The following is a 20,490-nucleotide window of genomic DNA, read 5'->3' as shown; positions in this document are numbered from 1 at the left end:
TGCCACGTCAGGTTAATTTAAGGCTGTCCAACCATGCGTTTAAACTTTAAACTGAATACGTATTAGCGGATAATTTTTATATAAATAATTAAAAAATATAGAGGGGAAAGTTTTACACATTACGAGTTTATGGCTGTCGTCGTTATTCGTTACTGTGTGTGATAGCAGCGATTTTTTTATTTAAATTGAGTCAATATTAATTATTCTAACATAATAAGTTTCATTAATTTATTTTTTAGAAAAAATAGCTCGGTGAAGGAAGAAATAAGTAGAAATGACCAATGTAGATTGCTCAGAATAAAATTTAAATTCTCCCTCCACAGATCCGGCGGAGCTTTTTTTTCTAAAAAAACAAACCAATGGTGTTTGTTTTCTTAAAATAATTTAAATTGATTATATTTTAAAAAAAAAATCGGCAGCAGCATTTGTGTCCAAATTCCACGGGTTTTTTTTTATAATATGACTGAGCCCCCGAAATTTTTATTATATTAAAAAAAATATGAAATTTCATAAACTATCCAGGTTTTGTGTTTTTTTCGAAATCTATCCAAACCACAAATTTTTTTTAGAGTAATTAGTCTAAAACTGCAAAAAAAATTGATGGTTTTGGAATTCCAAACCGCAAAAAAAAATTGTGGTTATTCATTTTTCATATTGTTTTTAATTAAATATAGATATTTATAAGTTATCTATTTTTTATTGAAATATTAGAAATATTTAATATATTTCTTTGAAAATAGATGGAATACTATATAATTTGATTTATTAGAAAGACTGCCACAAATAATCCGGATCAATATTTTTCAGGCCAGATTTTTTGCGGCTATAAAAAAATTAATATATTTATTTGCGCGTTATTGGAAAAAAAATAAATATGCTTTGAATTTGAGTTATTAATCACGGTTTAAAAGTCACCTCTAGGTAATAAAAAAATATTGTGATCCTTCTAGTACATTTAATTTATAAAAAGTTATATCTATTTTGAGAATTTCTTTTAAATAACAATTATTAAATAACTTAAAGTTTTTGTTTTCTTTTCAAAAATAGATACAACTTTTTAGAAATTAAATGTACTAGAAAAATGACAATATTTTATGTATTTACTTAGAAGTGACTTTTGAACCGGGATCAATAAGTCATAATCCAAGCATTTTTATTTTTTTCAATAACACATAAAGAAATATATTAATTTTCTTACAGCTGCAAAAAATCCGGCACGAAAAATATTGATCCGGATTATTTGTAGCAGTCTTTCTAATAAATCAAATTATATAGTATTTCATCTATTTTCAAAGAAATATATAAATATTTTTAATATTTCAATACAAAAAATAAATAACTTATAAATATTTCTATTTAATTAAAAAATATGAAAAATAAATAACCACAAAAAAAATTTGAAGTCTTATAATTTTCATTTTTAAACCGCAAAAAAAATTTACGGTTTTTGTTTGGATATTAATAAAAATTTCGGACCGAGTCCACTCGGGATTTATTTACCAAGATGGCAGATTGAAAATATTGTTCTCGCCCTTCAAAAAAAATAATAATTATGTATATTAAAATTGATTTTATTTTATTTGTTCTCGCCCTAAAATCAAATCAATTTTAATATACATAATTATTTTTTTAAAATCACAGTAACAGCCAAGCACCGCTATAATTAGCTATAAATCTGTTCCTAACTGCACATCCAAAATATAGAAGGATATTAATTTGCTTGCGGCCTAAATCATGAAATAAAGGGTTTATTAGTTAAGCCACCAGACGCAATTTAATTCAGTCAAACTAAGATGGAATAAGCCGAACTTTAGATTGACCTAAAGTACAAAATGTCAAGCCATCTATCAATGTGGTTTAATGTTTAATCCTCTTGTGAGGTTTAACAGAATTTTAATTCAATTTATTTCGCTTAGATAAAAAATATATATATTAATTCAATTTATTGCCGTTGATATATATGTGCAAGATCCTAATCAGAGGTAGTTTATGTAGTATGGTTGGTACCATTTTCTGGTAGACATCAACTTATCAAATATGTTATTTTTAATCGCTATTTTTTGTTTCAGATGAAACATATGAATCAGTCACTATTTTTTTTTTTTGTTTAAAAACATTATTTCCAGTTATGCAGATGTAGTGAAGAAACATAACACAACCAATTAATGGTGAATTTGTTTAAGCAAATCCCTCCAATTTTCTAACAAGCTCAGCCAACCCTTTGCCTGGCATTGTCGCATTCCGAGTCGCCTTCCCGACTTTCTGAGCCATTTCCTGTAGACTTTCATCTACCATCATCTCCTTCAGTCGATAGCTGATCTCGGTTGCGCTAATGATTTCTTCTTCTCCTTCTCAGCTCCAATCCTCTTGCCACATACCCAATCCATTTCTTGCTATCACATCTGTAATTTGTGTGTTAGACTGTTAGGTTAGGCTCTGATCAGGGGCGGATCCACTGTAGCACAGGGGGGGTCAGCTGCCCCCCGCTGGATTTTCAAAAATAGTGCTAAAAATCTGTTTTTCGGATCTCTGCCCCTCCTTGGAATTCAAATTGCCCCCCCATAGCCCATTCTGGAATTCTAATAGACCGAACGGAACCCATATAAACTCTGAGCGAAACAAATTAGCATAGCCCAAATAGGCGCTGATCCCAAATAGCGAAAATTAGTTGAACCAAAATTCCCTATAAATGTTGAATTGTTGATTTTTTTTCAAGTAATTTATGATTTTTATTATATTGATTGCTATTTTTTTTTGTTATGTTGAATTGTACCCGATAAGCTATTGGATTTGAACCCGATAAGCTATTTGCATCCGATTATTGCCCCACCCTGACAAAAATCCTGCGTCCGCCCCTGGCTCTGATAGATGGCAATTGGAAACTCACATTTTAAACAGTGGGTAATACCAGAACCTGAAACCCAAACACTCCAAATCTGCTCCAAATCTGAATTTGTAATTTTGGCCTCAGACGGGTTATTAATACTAATATGAAATACGGGACTGATATTAACACTAATATTTTTTTTCTATTAACACAACATTTCTAAATATATATCTTAATTGTGTGGACAAATTTGTCCTCCTTAAATTTCGCTCTAGGAATGACTATCTTTTATTTCATTTCCATAATTATTAGATCTTATATTCTCTAAATCTTCATTTTTTTAAATATGAGAAAAAATAATCTTGTAGGAGATCGTCTGACTAAAAATACAAGGTTTCTACTTCTGTATTTTTTGAATAAATTTAATAATCAAAATCTAGTACAATTTGAACAACAAGATACATTTATTTATATATTAAATGGAGAACAATGTGACTTTTCTAAATTATTTTTTTTGCTTTCAGTTACATTATTTATAAACAATATATGTATTAAATTTTTGAAGTCACTTAATTTACGATAAAACATATATATTTCATATATGGATAAAATAGATTATGCTTATAATATAACCATTGTTAAGTGGATCCATCGTCTTAAATAAAAAGAAAAATAATATATTTATGTTTTGTAATTATTTATTAATTGAACAGATGAAAAAATTATCTTAGTGAAAATTCACAAAATCAAGTGTTGAATGAGTAGAATGAAAAAAAATCTACGTCTTTATTCAACGTCCAAAAATTGAATGAGCTATTTGTTGTAGTCATTAAATTTTACAGTCTTATTTTTCGATTTGTAATTTTAGAGCATATAAACAATATGAGAGGAATCCTTCCATTCTTCTCAATCTTCTCAAGAATTCTAGTGTAATAAAAACAATATTAAATGACCCTGACGAGTAAAGCATAATATTTGTCGTTTCCATCTGTTAGGTACTATAAAGCACTTGAAAGTGTTTCATTTTTATCCAAAAACATTATCAATTATCATCGTATATAAAGAAAATGGTATGTTTAACATGCAAAATATTTCAACATGTCACAAAAGTCGTAAAATATGCTTGGAATAGAGAACCCAACAAATTGGACAAAAATGACATAATCAATAGTAAAAAAATACATCAACATTTTTTAGCTATCTATTTTCTCTATCTATTGCTAATTCTAAATTCTCAGCTTTCCATACAATGATACAATAGTTAGTTCTTCCATTAAAAAAGTCAATTTTTTCAAATCTTTTTGCTGCACATTTGGAGGTCCCTTCTTGTAACCAGACCACTGATTTTCATTTCTCGATTTGTTTTTTGCCTGACATAGAACAAATATAATTCATATTAAAACTTGGAGAAAAAAAGAATTAGAAAAAAAAAAATAACAATGTAACTTAGAATGTAGTCAATAGATTTTTTTTAGAAAAATGTATTATGCAATTTGGAACTCTCTTCTGGACTAGCAACAAGTTATATTTATTTTTATTCATTCTCTTTTATATGATATTTTCCTAGATTTTATATTTAATTATGGTTGGTGTATCTTGCTTGATTTCTTTTGACCGTTTCATTTAACATTTAAGGATATCTTATTTGTTGCAAAATAAAAATTTTGAGTGTCAACCTTTTAATCAACTTAAAAGTAAGCATGAATCTTGAGGGAAAAAACTGGAAGTAAACCATCGGAAGGAAGAATTTTTACTTTAGTGGGACCCACAGGGTCATTTTGTCAAATAATTTGAAGAGAGATTATTTTGTTCAACTTGTTTTTAGAGGTAGGTTATTTTGTAAAATTCTCCTATGTAATGACTATTCGTAACTCTTAATCAGGTCATTTTGTGATTTTGCATTATAATATTTTTTCTTATTAACGTAATCAACTTTTAAGATGCATTAGAAAATAAATAAGAATACATAAACCCTTAGTGGGGTTTGAGTTAAAAAATTGTTTCGGCTTCAATTTTGATAAATTACTAATTATATGGTGGAACATTATATTTTTATCGGTCGTAAAAGGTTTGAAATATGATTCATGTCCGTTACACCTAAGACATATAAGATCATCGGTCGTGTATGGTAAATTAATTAGCAATCTTTAATTTTCTAAACGAAGAATGACATATAAAGCAATGATGACCATACTAATAAAGAAAAAAATTTAGCTTTAAATAAAAAAGATTAGTGAAGGGCAAAACTGTCCACACAATTAAAATATCTAAGAATGTTGTGTTAGTATAAAAGGCAGTAGTGCTAATATCGTCACCCGTCTTTTGCTATTTCCCGCTGCAGCGCTGCTCCTTCCTCAACAGACAACCCCCAATAATAGTTTATAGGGTTACAGTTGCACCTTATTATTTCAATCTCGACGACGGATGTGGATTCGCCCATGCATGGCTTCTCTAGCTTGTGACGAGGCTTCGTCGGCTCAGGCGGCGGTCGCTCCAACCCTGCATCTGCATGACCTTACAACCGAAGCCCTGAAAGCACTTGGAGAAGAGGGATCCCAAGTCTTGGTGTACTCTGGGTCCCACTCCCGCCCTATGCTGTTCAATGGATCCAATTCCAAGGCGCCAATTGGATTATTCTCTGATGATTCTGATATATTCGCTGATGTTGACCCCAATTGTCATATGCTCTTCGTGCAACAAGGAGAAAGGTAATTTTCATTTCATTTCTCAGTTCTGGTAAACCTGACAGTATCTATTTAGGTTCTAGTAAATAAGATTTTGTCTTTTGTACCTTTCAATTTAGCACAACTGGCTTCAGGAGACCAACACAAGATGTGGTACGGACCATCATGGCAGTGATTACTCAGTGTCGACGTACTAATGGGATATTTTCCGAAGCATTTACCCGGACTAGTCTAAAGAGGAAGGAACAACTGCTACAAAGAGAGGGTGGTTCACGTGATGTAAAACTAAAACTGCCTAGCACCATCAATAATTATAGCTTCATAGTTGTAAGCATTCTACTCTCCTCTCAGTACTGAACTGAAATATCTGTGAATTATGTAGCAATTTTTATGTGTTAGCCTGATAGTGAGACTGGTTGGTTTCCTCATGATTAACAGATAAAGAAAGTTTCAAGATCGTTGCGCCCCAGGAATCATCGTCTAGATCCAGATCTAGATCAACCTCTTCCGTCAATTGAGCAGAAGATGAAATGGGCAAGGGAATATGATGAGGGTTGTGCAATGGTAGCTGTCTTTGTGGAGTGGAAATTGAGCACTCCCGTCTTTCCGGTGCTCCCCCTTGTACCTTCTCTCCACAATGATCTTCCTTGGTTTTACATGGCTGACCCTGGGACAAGCAAAGGTAATCACCTTTTCGGGAACATTGCAACACGGCAGAGCTTTTTGATAGCCAATTCAGGTCTACAATCTAGCAACCGTTTATTGTACTCCAAAGATGGATGGTTGCTCTTGTGTGGACGAGACCTGTTGTTATTTGGCAGGGGAATGGGATCCCCAAAATATTCAATGTTTTTATTGAATCCCATTACTGGGGCCCGCATAGATTTGCCGGGCTTCTATGATCTAGAAGTGTGTGCTGCATTCTGCACCACAAGTACAACCGAGGGCACTCGCACTCCGGGAGTTGTTATTTGTGGTCATTTTACGGACACCATTGTCAAGGTATACATGGCCCGACCCGGACCTGGTGGTGCATACACATACTGGGAGGAGCATCCTTATGTCTTTAAACCAGGGCAGCTAATTGGCAGCCTAAATATGAAGATGTTATTATGTGGCAGCTCTGTGTACTTTTTTTACACATCAGTTTCAGTTTCAGGTGGACCCCTGTTACGGCAGTGTCTCATTTTCAAGCTTACCGATCTTAGCTGGCATATTTTAACAGGTGAGAGCCTCAAGCATTCCAGCCGCAGCCGCTACGAGCCTCTTGAGGTCGAAGGAAAACTTGTGATGGTCGGCCATCCACATCATTTCACCAATCCTCTGACGGGGTTGGTGGTGGGGGGCTTAATATCAATACCTCTCTATAGGATGGAGATAATTGGAGATAGATTTTATTGGGTAGATATAACAGAGTTGGACGAGGGGCGCCTTTGGTTTATCGACCAACTTCAATCTTTTTCTGTCAAAGTCGCAGGCTCTAGACAAATTTTTTGCTGGTTTGCAGGCAACGGAATAGGTGGTGTTGTTGCAATACATTGCTTAAATTTGACTACACGTGCCCACTGCAGGCTCACCACCGACTCGATTTTTAACAACCAGAATGCATGGGTTGACCTAGGCTGTCTCTCTCACTCTACTCTCTTGGATCGTGGGATAACTGGTGATGACTTTTTTCCTGACTTCTAAATAGATATTATATATTTTTCTACATTTTGTTATCTTCCTATTGCAAGTCTGTGTTTGTGCTTGTGCTTTTTCCCAATGTGATATATGAACTAGTGTGTGATATATGAACTATTTTGATTTGGAATTGCTCGTGTTTGCTCCTGGTAGAAATGCATGTGTTTCATTTTCTATGTTCAGTACGTAATTATGTAGCATACTAGATCCCTACTTGCTATTTTAGTATCCATGGTCATAGTTCATGTCTTGTTGGTACATATCTTTCTAGCTAGATTCTCATTATATACATGTAAATTTCAAACATGCCCAATATGCATGAACATAGGCACAGCTTGGCAAATTCTGACAAGGACAAGCTATGCTTAAAAACAAACTAATGGATTCACTAGCTTTCCACAAGTCAAGACTAGATGTATTTCCTTGTTTTCAATTTTTTTTAAACCTGTATTGTACTTTTATTTGCAAAAGGATATAAATTGGGTCCCTGAAAATTACTTGTTACATTATTAATGTTTTCTTTAAGGTCATCTTTAATATTGATGTTGTTAGTAACATAACGGGTAGCTAGTGAACCAAATTATTGGCTTGATCTCTATTGATGATCAGATATATTAATTGTAGATATATAGGTGTTATCTTTCAACTGTGGCGCTGTGAGCCTGTGAGTATGAACATGTTTACCCCATTTGAACACGAATTCGTATCCTCTGCGTTAACTCAAAAAGGAATCTTTTGAGTTAATATATCTGGACTGTCCGATAAGTATTAAAAAATCGTGCGGATTAGATCCGCACTAACATTAAAGACCTCTATGTTATAGACTGAGGTCGGATGGGCTCCGTTTACAATTAAACGGCTGAGATGTATTAACTCAAAAGATTATCTTTTGAGTTAATGCTGACCATGCGGACACTTTGAACACTTGGCAAGAAGATAACAACCAAAAGATTATATGGTACGACCAAAAACTAAAATGATAAGATGTACAAAAATGATACCAACCATGACAACTAGCTTAAGCTATCACATTACACTCGTACGACTTCGTATCTGATCATTCTACGGACTTAGATATTGCACTGAATCGGAATTCTGATCACCTCTCCCCCTTCATCTTTTGATATGCACATTTAACAGAGTTGAAATTCAGTGAACTCAACTTTTGAATTTTAGATCGGGATTTTCTGATTCAAATTCATGATAATCCATTCGAAGTGGAGCGCACATATTCCAAGTAACAAATCCAAATTCCGAAGTGATCTCGAGCGACGAATTCGAATCAGACGGTCCTCATCCAAAACCAAAAGTTAGGTTACTTTAGAGGATCCGGACCCCATTTAACAACACATGGCACGAGACTCGTGCAAATCGGGTCGGGTACAAATATATATAAATGCTAAAATTAATTCACTAACGATGTAAACCCTTAAGCAGGCTAGGTAGCATTTGAAAGGGCTACAAACTTGCTTATCATTATCAAAATTGAAGTTTTCACAAGACGAGTGGACCATTCTTATTTCTTAGAAGTCCAATAATTAATTATATGATGGGAGGTTTAAAGCAGGACGCGCTCTAGATTTAGCTTTTTTTTTTTCATTTTTTTTTCTTTTGTAAAATAAACAAGAGTACAAAGTTAAAATATATATATATGTGCGTCGCATCAAAAATATTTTCGTCTATCCAATTATATTTTCTTAGATCAAAAGTCTCATATTTTTTTTATATGCTCTCTCTACAGCGAGAAGAGAAATATATTTACTTTTTTTAAAGAAAGTTTTATTCGGATAATTTTATCGTGTTTGTTATATGAGGAGGGATCAAGTTACAACAATTTTTTAGTTACAACAAGTTACAATAAGTATTTTCTACATTTTTAAAGTCCAAATCGTCGATCCAAACTATTAGATGTGATCTCTACAATAAAATGTGCTTGGAGACCAAATTTAACATTTTTTGAAATTTTTTTACTATTTATTAAGATGGGTACAAAATTTAATGGTTTGAATTTGACTAGTTTTTGTACCCATCTTAATAAATAGTAAATAAATTCCAAAAAATGTAAAATTTGGTCTCCAGGCACATTTTATAGTAGATATCACATCTAACGGTTTGGATCGACGATTTGGACTTTGAAAATGTAAAAAATGCTTGTTGTAACTTGTTGTAACTCAAAAATTGTTGTAACTTGATTCCTCCTCTTATTATATTTGTCATTGAAGTTATACAAAAGTTATTTATTTATGTTTAAAAATTTATTGTTATTCAATTTATTATGAAATAAATATTATTTTCCCGGAACAAAGTATGAGAGGAATAATCCTAATTTTGCTAATGTTCTAGTAGGGGAACAATGTTAAACAAATGAAGTTACAAAAAATGAAAAGTAACAAGTACTTATTTTGGTTGGTGGTTCTTTTGATAGCACTTTAAATTGTGAACTATTAAAAGATTTATTAACAATCAAATTTATTAATATTCGTGATAGCCAAAAAATATTATCAAAATAAGAACTAAAATTATGGGTGTTTTGTCGTAATAAAACCGGAGTACTAGTTACTGGGTCCGGTTATTTTTAGTTTAACCGGTGGTCCAGTCCGATTTTAATAACACCGGTTCAAACTAAACTGTAAAGAACAAAATAGTAATTATAGCTTTTCGATGATAAATATTTTATTACTTCTCATAATTACCATTTTTTTTTTCAGTTATCACCTATCATTGCGCGCTAATAATGGAATCAAATCTCCTGCCATCTTAGACTGTGCTTCAAAAACAGTACGCGAAGAGAAAGGGAAAGGAACAGAGAAGAAGGTGATCAGCGCGTCGCTCACCTCCGAACAGTGCTTCGTCCATCCCGATTTGAGAGTAACAAATCTCAGCGAAATACACAACGTCATCATATCCGAACAGTGGCAATTCCCCTCTACTCCCCTCCACTACCTCTTCGCTTCCCCGCTTCTGGAGCAAGTGATGGAGTCTGAACTGATTATGGTCTAATCGCTCTTCCCCTCCGCTCCCTTTCCTTTTCCTTTAGGGCGTGCTCCAATTGAAGGTACGCGGAGGGAAGGGAGGAGGAAAACACTGTGCGGAAGAGAAGAGATCACCAGAACGTATCTGATCAACGGTCCTCCCCTGCTCCAGTAGAAGAGAATTGAAGAGGTAGCGGAGAGTAGGCGGTACTGTGCAAAGGGAAAGAGAGAAGACTGCCCTGCTCTGTTTTGGCTAAATTTGTACCTCCGATTTGGGTGTAAAAAACACTGTTAAAAGAGTTGACTACCTCCGTCGTCCTTCCTTCCCTTTTCTTTAATGAGGCGTTACCTTCCGCATTCTGGAACACAGCCTTAATGAAGACATCTTTCCCTCTTCTTCTTCTTTTTTTTGAGTGTGAAAGGCCCTTAGGCATTCTTCCCCTCTTCTGAGCAGGAAAATTTTAACCACGTAGATTTAACCATTCGATCTGCTTTTGCTTTTGGATCCACGCTATGATGAGCCGCTTGATGAAACGGAAAATTGAAAAGGCTCCCCGTTAGCTCCTTTTCCTTCTGACTCTCTCTCTCTCTCTTTCGTTCTGTCCTTCCCCGTCTCGTGTTTCTCCTCTCCATCTCGCTCTCCCAGCCACGTTGCTTCCCGCTCTCCCAGCCGCGCCACTTCTGGTTCTCCCAGTTGCACCTTTGGTGCTCATTGAAAGTGTGGTTCACCTCCGTCTTCTTTAGCTTCGTGTTTGAACAAGGCTGAAAGGGATTTTCTCTTTTCTAATTCGAATTGGTTTAATTGACCTTTTATTTTAGCATTCTATCTTATTGAGTATGATTCAATTAAGAAATTAGTTACAAGCTGACGTTTGTCCCCATGAAGGGTTATCATTTCTTTCTCACTCAAGCTACTACCTTTGTTGAAATTGATTTTTCATTTCTGAATTTTTACATTTATTTGATATTTTTTACCGATGCTTTGATAAAAATTGTTCATATGGTAGAAATTGGCCTCCACTTTGATGCTTTTCGTTCAATTTTTAAAATTTTGCACATCTCTGCTACAATGTCCTGGTAATGAAATTTCATCCTGTAACTTTCTGCCCTTTTGACAGATGTGCTGACCAGCAACGTGCATGGGCTGCAAAGGAGGGCTGGGGTTGTCGATTGGTATTTACTGATCAATTGGTATGTTAATTTTGACACTGATTTGGTCTTTTGTACCAATGAGTCTTCCAGTGGCTCAAACCATGCAGTTCAGGTTAAGAGAAATTAAACCTCCAAATAATTTGCATGGCACAGGTGAAGATACAGCCCTTGATAGAAAATTATTCTTCTGGTATCAAATGCATGAGCCGCCTAAGGCTAGATGTGGTAATTGGTTTATTTATAAGATAATTTGGTATCAAATTATTTTCTTATGGTTGAGCTTTGTTTTATTTTCTTTTTTTTACTGCACAAGTTATAAAAAAGCACCTTTCACTTAAATTAGGCACAAAAAATGCTACGTTCTCTCACGATTCCAGCAAGTGAAAGAATATGTGCCATTTTTGTAAAGTTTTTTTGTGTGTATATTCTTCTATAAAGTTTGATATCAAGTGTTCTTGTGTCAGTAATCGCTCCAATTGGTTCTTCAATCTTAAACAGTTGCATTTTTGTAAGTGTGATTACATAAATTGGTTCTACAATCTTAAAGTGGTTGCATTTTTTCATTTCAGTCTAAGGCTATTCTGTTGTTACTCGATACTGGTACATATTAGTTGGCACTGGTAATGATCAGTCGGTATTTGTAACCAATTGGTGCTTGTTGAAACAGATATCACTGGTACAAAAACATGGACAGTGAATCTGATCAATTGCTAGTGTGGCGTGAGGATTTTCATAAAAAAATAAATTGTGAAACAGATATCACCGGAGCTTTATTGTAGGTGTGTTTCTCCAGACACCGGTCGACCCTATTCAGCAAGGCCTACAAACTCTATGTTCTATGCAGGGTCCATGTCAAAGTCGCTGCTTTCTCACATGCCGGAAAGTTGTATAGTTGTGCCTACCCTTCCAACAGCAACATCCTTAATTCTATGTTTACTAAGGACCTCTTAGATCAGAACGTGGTGTCGATTTCCAATTCTCAGACAGATAATTTGAGTCAACAGGTGTCAGAGCTTACTACCAGACTCGAAGCAGCAAAGAAAAAGAATGAGGCCCTTGAAGAAATTGTCAAAGATCAGTACATCATGTCTACTGATGTGTCAAAGATGGAGTTAGCTGAGTTGGAGGCACTCAAGAAACGGTCGGAGCAAGCCCTAGCAAGTTAGAGCTGTCACGGGACCGTCTCAATAGGGACTGCATGCCAGGGGCTGTCTCAAAGTCTGGAATATTTTAATTTTGGAACATTCTATTCTGTTTTTAAGAATAATTTTTGGCATCAGACTTCTGAAAAAAAAGTGGTGTGGTGAACTCAATTTTTGGCATCAGACTTTAATTAAAGATCAAGTTTTAATTAAAATTAATTATTGTACTATAGTCAAAACAATTTTGCTGCAACGAACCTATTATAATATCCTATATTATTTTTTGTTAATTTCTATAAACAAAAAGTTTTGTCTGAATTAATTGGGTGCAGATGAGGCGACTCAATTCATCAAACACGACTTGGTCATATCTTATATCCTTACCAGTAACTTTTTGAAATCTCCAACTACTAGTGTATCTTTCTTTTAACCTGAATTTAAAAAAATGTATGATAATCAGGTGCAGCAAGGCTTATCGTATCCGAGAGGGAACCATTTCGGACAAATTGTTGGTCCTTGCTACTTCAGATAGTAATTAACCATGTCATAATTAATAAAGAAAGAATTACATCAGTACTAATCCCACTTTAACTAGATGTTCCCTAATTTATAACAATTGCATGAATTAGTGAAGAACCATACAACATTACATGATTTTCTTTTTTTTACAGTAGCGATTTCTATGATTTTACCGGATTTTTAATTGTTGGGACAACTCACTGTGATCTAATTATGGATCCAGAAGGAATTAAAATGACTTTATCGGTCCTTAATTTAGACTGAACACTACTATTTACGACATGAAATTATACGGGATGAGATTTTACGAGTACAAAAACTCACAAATTAATCCGTGAGAATCCATATTTCTGAATATACTGGAATGGTTTTAAAAATTTTATTGTGAAACTGAAATAGATGTTCAATTGTATAGTAAAAGTTAATTTTTAAACTTCTATACCAGTGAGAAAGTACCAGCCGTCTTGTACAAAGTGGACTTTGAGAAAGCATTCGACACGGTAGATTGGTGTTTCACAGTTAACCTACTGATTGAGAGAGGCTTCCCCCCGAAATGGATAGCATCGGTACTACACATTTGGCAATCAGGATCGTCTGCAATTAAGGTCAATGGCAGCCTGACACCCTACTTTAGTCATCAAAGGGGGGGTACCGCAGGGAGATCCACTATCTCCCATGATTTTCATCATTGTGGCAAACTCTCTGACCCGTTTTATCCAATGTTATCAGAACCGGACCGGACCTCGACTCGGTAAAGCTCCGGGTCAATGGTTCACTGGTCAAACCGCCGGGTCAACTGGTTCAACCGCTGTTTTTTTTAAAACAATTATAGTTTATAATCAAAAGTCTAACTGATTATTTATTTTTGTGTCTAAATCTAACAAAGGCAAAGTAGCACTTATCGAATTTTTGTAACTGACATGGAAGAAAGGTAAAACAAAAAATAGCATGTAAGAGACTGGAAAACTGACTTGTGTACAACTGTACAAGGCACAAACATATTATTATTGTATCTAACATACATCGACTTTCATTTGTGTAAATAATACATCATTTAATTTACAATTTTCAACTATAACCAAAAAGATCATGCTTAATCATGGCAAACATTATCCTAATTTGCACAAATGGTTTATTTTATTCGGTGGAATCAATCAAACCATGTACTCAATATAATCAAAAGCTTGAACTATTGTAGCTCATATGTAAGAAATTTACTAATACTTATCAATTTATTCTCGATTAGGCTAAAAGGAACTCAATTAAAGAATGAAAGGAAAAGAAATGAAACGCACATACTCCCTGATTCTTATCAGTATTCTCTGCGTACCAGTAAAACTGATTACTAAAGTTCAATTTTTTTGGAAAGAAAAATTATCTTTGACTCAAATCTCAACTCTAATTCCATCTAACAGTCTGCATCGCCCTTAAAATTCTCCAAATTCAGCACAGTTCTTACCTTGAAAGGACATCAAACTCTCATCCTTCCTCCTCCCTCATCTCTTCACAGAAGGAGCACCGTATCCAATCGAACAACACTGCACTATTCCCAATCGGCCGTTTTACAACCATTGATACCTGTTCGCGTGAAAGCGCAACGCAAGTTTCGGTACGCTTGGGAGCGTACCTTTTAAAACCGCGGTTACACCTTCCGATTAGGGTTGCAAGTGCATAACCCTATCGAGGAGTATAATCGGGTATCGATCCACAGGGACGGTTCCTTTATCTAGGTATTTACTTATCTCGACTAAAGACTAGAAGTGAGAAAAATGGAGTTTTGGTACTTAATTTTCCTAAAGAATCAACTCAAGCAATCAAACAATGCAATAGAATAGTAAATGTGCAAGGAAAAGTATAAACTGTGTTTTGATTTGGGATAAAAGATGTTTCAAGGGTTTCAGACTTCATCTCTGATTTGCCTCTAGTGGTACGGGTCTTACCAAGTTGGTACGGCTAGGCCGCACCAACCTGGTCCGACCAAGCCGAGTGGGGCTTGGTACGGGTAGGCCGCACCACTCTTGTAAGACCCGTACTGATGTACCAGTACAGAGCTTACAAGTTCGAGTTGATGCATTTCTTGCTGGTGCCTCGTATTAAACTCTTCAGAAAGGTTCAATTGACCATACCTAAGGTTCCTAAACCTCAACTCCTGTTTGTTGGCTCAAGATCTAGGTTTTGGAGTCAATTCTTCACCTTCTAGGGTTTCTAAACCTCAACTCTCGTGTTTTGGTCCAGATCCTCTAGTTGATTGATTGGAGATCTAAGGTATCCTCTAATCTGTCAATTAGGAGAGAATTCAACCTTTCGGCTTCAATTCGAACAAGTCTACCTAAAGGGATTGATTTGGTTGAGAGAAGGCAATGGTCACATGACCTTGTTAGGGTTGATCTACCACTATAGGCACACCATATGCAATCACAGAAAGACAAAGCAATCAAGACAAGCAAATTCACAATCAATTCAATCAAAAGAGTTCATACAAGATCCAAATCAAGAAAAGCAACACAAATCAAGAAAATCCATCTACAAACCCTAGAAACAATGATCTACTACTCACAAGTCATGGATCTGTCCAGAAATACAAATAAAGAGATAAAGAGAGTCATGATAGAACTAGATCGAAGATCGGATGTGGAGAAGAGGTTGATCCGTCGATTTTCGCCTCTTCTTCTTCCTTCTTCTTCTCTCCTTGCTCCTTTGCTCTCTTTCTCTCTTTCTCTGAGCTCTCAATCTGGAATGGAATGGAATCCCCGAAAATGGAGAGATCCCTCGCTTTAAATAGCCTCTGCCTAGATTTGAATTCTGTCAGGCGGCATCTATGTACGGCCCGTACCAAGGTGGTACGGCCAGGCCGTACAAGATGGGAGATGGGCTGAATCGGCTAAGTCTGGTAAGGGCCGTACCAAGCCTGGTAAGGGCCGTACCAGAAAGTCCAAAAACACCATTTCTTTGTTTATTTTGCTCCAATCCTGCAGAAAACAAACAAACTCTCAGCAGTACCAAATTCTAAAGATATATCAATGAAATGCACATGATTTTGACAATTTAGAACGTGAATTTGGTACGAAATCAAGTCAAATATAGGCTAAATATGCGAGGTATCAATACCTAGAGTAAGGCATTAGCGATTTAGCATCCTTTTGCCAGGAAGGTTGAGACGGGTGGTGGTAGGAGCAGTTAGAGAGGTCGAGATGAAGAGGGCTGAGGTCATGGTGGTAGCCTGGTAGGATTAACAGCAGATGTTAGGAAAGAGAGGGTTGAGGTCGGTGGTGGTCGGAGGCTAAGAGTTGTATGAGAGGTCAGGAAGGGTTCGTTCAGGTCACGCAAGAAAGAAAGGTCTCAAAAAATTGAATCGATTTTGAACCGTTTTTTTGGTTGGTCTGATCGTTGGTTTTTTAATGAAACTCGCCCGGTTTAATCGATTTTCACCGGTTTAATAGCAGACGCGGTCCTTTATGAGAACCAAACCGGACAGGTGACCGGTTCTGGGTTATTTCGGTTGAACCGACCGGTCCGATCCGGTTCTGATAACACTGGTTTTATCCAAACAGCCTCAACCCTGATGCCGAACCCGACATTTATGACCCCACAACCAATCCAATTTGCAGATGACACTGTCATTATCTGCGAGGCGCACCCAACCACCCTGAAAATCATAGCCAGGATCCTATCTGTGTATGAGGAGCTCTCAGGCCTCAAAATAAACAAAACCAAAAGCAACTTTGTTCCAATCGCGCTCCTGCCACACCAAACCCAAGTTATTCAGAATATTCTGGGTTGTCAACCATCCCAACTCCCGATGAAATATCTGGGCCTACCCCTTACAACCAAGAAGCCGAGGAAAGTAGAGCTGCAACCTATGATCGATGCGGTGCAGAACCGAATGGAAGGATGGAAGTCCAACATTCTCTCTTATGGAGGAAGGGTGACACTGGTTAAATCAGTCATGTCCGCCATGCCATTACATTACATGCAAGCGCTTACCATTCCCAAAGGGGTGTTGAAGCATTTGGATTAAATGAGAAGAGACTTTCTATGGAAAGGAAACAAAACATGTCGAGGAATTAATTGCCTAGTCAACTGGGAGACGGTATGTACATTAGCAAAAAATGGAGGTATGGGAATTATAGACCTAGCCATACAGAATGAAGCACTTCTCACTAAATGGCTTTGGAAACTTGATAATACACCGGCCAGCCAATGGACGCAAACCGTGCAGAAGATTTATGGGATGGCGGATGAAATCTGGGATTCAACAAGCAAATCGTTTTTCATAAAGGATTTGGAAAGAAACCGGAACTTCTATCAGGTATCGACTGAACCAGAACCGCCAAATGGAGGGAAAAGGTGGAGATGGACGAGGGAAGGAAACTACACATGCGCCACAGCATACAGAGTCATGCACAACAGAGGAACCACATGTCTATACTACAAAGCATTGTGGAAACTCAAAGTACCAACTAAGGTACGAATCTTCGTATGGTTGGTAACACAGAACAGTCTGCTGACGCAGGAAGTACTGATTAAAAGGGGATGCAACGTATCCCATGGGTGTATGTTGTGCGACTCTACGGATGTCGAAACCACGGAGCACATGCTTTGGGCATGTCCTTATGCAAGGACCTTTTGGAGAGGCCTCATGGCCGAATTTAATTTGACATATAGGGCAATTTCGAATGACCCTGTAAAAAACTTTTCTTATAATATATTTGTTAACTCGGCACTTGCCGGTTAACCATCAAAAAAAAAAATTGTATAGTAAAAGTTATTGTGAGAATTTTTTTTTGGGTTCTAAAATACTTGATATTAATGCAACTATTATTAATTATTATTAATATAGGATTATATAAAATGGATTAAACAATTACATAACAGTGCATTTTATTATTTAATAACAAGGTTTTTGCTCGTAACTTTGTTATCCAATCGCCAAAAAAATCAATTAAAAATTAAATTATCAGATTGTTTATTACAGTGATTAATAACAAGGTTGAGTAGCAACGATATAAACAAGGCAGATTTAACGCGGCCATTTTTATTAATAACCCAAAAAAAAAAATTTTTTACAAAAATAACCTCAAAATCTGATTTTTTTTCAAATATAACCAAACCGCCAGGGTTGCTGGCGGTCCACTTCTATAGCGGACCGCCTCGATCCCTGGCGGTCCACAATTTTTTTTTTTTTTTTTTTTTTTTTTAGATCTGATTTTTTCTTAATATTTTCATTTGTGAAGTTTTAGTTTTTTTTGTTTAGGGTATTTGGGGTATTTGTCAAAAAATTAAGGACTTGGCCTTTATTAAAATTTTAAATTTCAAGTTCTGACAGCTTGGGCGGTCCACTAGGGACCAAACCGCCAGTATCCCTGGCGGTCCGCTAGCTGTCTTATAAGCACGCTTTCTCTCTCTCTCCAGCACACAGTCTCATTTGTTAAACCACAGAGAAGAAAGAGAGAGCGATTTTGGCGATTTTGAAGCGATTTTAGGCGATTTAGAGGCGATTGCTACAGGTATTTTATTTTTTATTTAATTATTTTCTGTTTAATTTTTAATTAATAATTATTATACCCGCAGTATGTAAATACTATAAATTAGTCTTTAATTAATATTATAATTAACTTTTAAATTGCAAAAAATAATGAATCTATTATACTGTAATTCTTATGAATTTTTTTTTTAAATGTAGTTTGTTAAGGAAAAAATGTTGGTTGCACTGTACGTGGGCGGTAAGCTAACTAAGGGTGTAGAGGGCGTGTATTACTCGAAAGATGCATCATTCGGCTTGCAGGTTAATGAAAGAACCACATTTATTGAACTTAAGCAACTAGCATACGAAAAGACTGGTGTAAACCCCAACCGGTATGACTTAGAATTGGCTACCCGAATTGACACACAACGGGCTGGGGCGGGTAAACCTTACTTTGTGAGTTTTCCTATAACAGATGAGGAGTTGTGGAAGGCTGTGTACCAACAATTTGAGTCTAGGGGGGTCGCGATGATAGACTTATATTCCAGGAGGGTTCCCCATGCCGGGGCTAGACCTTTTAGTGCGGCTGGGGCTGGACCTTCTAGGGCTCCCCCTGCTGGACCTTCAGGTTATGACAATTCGGCTTATGACAGCCAGGGGTACCACCACTCCCCTCATGACAACCAGGGGTACCACCACTCCCCTCATGACAACCAGGGGTACCACAGTCCCTGTTATGACAACCCGGGGTACCATAACTCCCGTGAGTTTACTGAAGTTGTACCACCACCACCACCACCCATACAGGCACCCATAATCCCTACATTTCCAGCTATACCAGAGTCAGTACCAATACAGTTATCCGTTAATCAAAATGATACTAATATTGATGTTGATGCTATTGATGTCATACCGGAAAGAGAAATGGAAATTGGAGATGAATACCAAGGAATTTGGGAATCTGATGACTTATCAGATGGTGATGCAAATGTACCAGGTTTGTCCAGGGAAGAAAAATTCCCAATCAGGGGTCGAGGGAATAGGCATCCTGTCGCCACATTCAACGATACCACAGCTTTTGAAGAGGCTGACATTAGTTTCTTTGGTTCTCGTGTTGTATACAATCGTGAACTTGCCCCAGGGCAACTTTATACCAACATAGATGAACTTGTAAAGAAAATCCATGAGACTCATGTTCACGGCAACTGGGAATGTATATTACAAAAAAGGGAATCAAAAAGATTGGTTGTGATATGCAAAAATGCCCCTCGTTGCGAGTTTCGCCTTTATGCAACCCCTGCGGGTTCGGGGGAAGCATGGATAATTAAAAAGTGTGAATCACCTCATACATGCAAGTCTGCGTCCACAAGGACAGACCATTCAAATCTGACAGCATCACTAATTGCCGATGCAATTGAGGCAGACATTAAGTTGGACCCATCAATGAGCATCAAGGCGGTGGCTATGGCCGTCAGACACAAATACATACATGTAATTCCAAAATATAACAGGTTGTGGAGAGGTCGTGAACTTGCGATTTGCAGAATATTCGGTAGTTGGAAGGATTCATACAACTATCTGGCACCATTGCTCCAGGCCATGGCAAGTACAAATGTTGGCACTGTATTTCAGCGGTGGCATGGCCCCATTTATGACAGTAATGGAGTACTAATAGAGGGAGTTCAACAATTTAAGGGCATAGCATGGGCTTTTAGTCCTTGTATCCAAGCTGTGCCATTCATCAGACCCGTTATCAGCATTGATGCATGCTTCATGTCTGGCCGTTACGAGAGGAGGCTACTGATAGCATGTGCATATGATGCTGAGAACCAGCTGTTGCCTTTGGCGTTTGCAATTGTTCAGAAAGAGGATGGTGAGAACTGGGGATTCTTTATGCAGTTTTTAAGAAGACGGGTGATTGGGCCAACAAAGTTTTTCTCTGTAATATCAGACCAGCACAAAGGAATAAAATATGTTTTTGATCGGGAAGAATACGGTTGGTCAACACATACTGGCGAGTGTGTGCACAGGTTGTGTATGCAACACG

The 20,490-nt window shown here is 36.5% G+C and overlaps 2 protein-coding genes across 5 annotated transcripts; both read left to right on the top strand.

The window, feature by feature from the left end:
• Positions 1 to 5,204: 5,204 nt before the first annotated feature.
• Positions 5,205 to 7,339, top strand: LOC144556147 (uncharacterized). The gene is made up of 3 exons (XM_078304637.1): positions 5,205 to 5,535; positions 5,631 to 5,838; positions 5,950 to 7,339. Exons 1-3 carry the CDS (start codon positions 5,252 to 5,254, stop codon positions 7,198 to 7,200), a joined length of 1,743 nt encoding a protein of 580 aa, XP_078160763.1. The 5' UTR covers positions 5,205 to 5,251; the 3' UTR covers positions 7,201 to 7,339.
• Positions 7,340 to 10,699: 3,360 nt separating this feature from the next.
• On the top strand, positions 10,700 to 12,709 carry LOC144555813 (agamous-like MADS-box protein AGL61). Of its 4 annotated transcripts, none has more exons than XR_013512128.1 (2): positions 10,700 to 11,339; positions 11,888 to 12,709. XR_013512128.1 is itself a non-coding variant. In XM_078304241.1 (2 exons), the coding sequence occupies exons 1-2, from the start codon at positions 11,247 to 11,249 to the stop codon at positions 12,482 to 12,484; spliced, it is 498 nt and encodes a 165-aa protein (XP_078160367.1). In that variant the 5' UTR covers positions 10,706 to 11,246; the 3' UTR covers positions 12,485 to 12,709. The 4 variants fall into 4 exon arrangements, 1 of the variants encoding a protein (XP_078160367.1); XR_013512127.1 differs by having other exon boundaries at positions 10,700 to 11,357; XR_013512126.1 differs by lacking the exon at positions 11,888 to 12,709 and adding an exon at positions 11,472 to 11,781 and having other exon boundaries at positions 10,700 to 11,357.
• The last annotated feature ends 7,781 nt before the right edge of the window (positions 12,710 to 20,490 follow it).

The sequence above is a fragment of the Carex rostrata genome, chromosome 6, assembly GCF_964058835.1.
Source record: "Carex rostrata chromosome 6, lpCarRost1.2, whole genome shotgun sequence".
Lineage (NCBI taxonomy): Eukaryota > Viridiplantae > Streptophyta > Magnoliopsida > Poales > Cyperaceae > Carex > Carex rostrata.
This window is presented reverse-complemented; position numbering and strand designations above follow the sequence as displayed.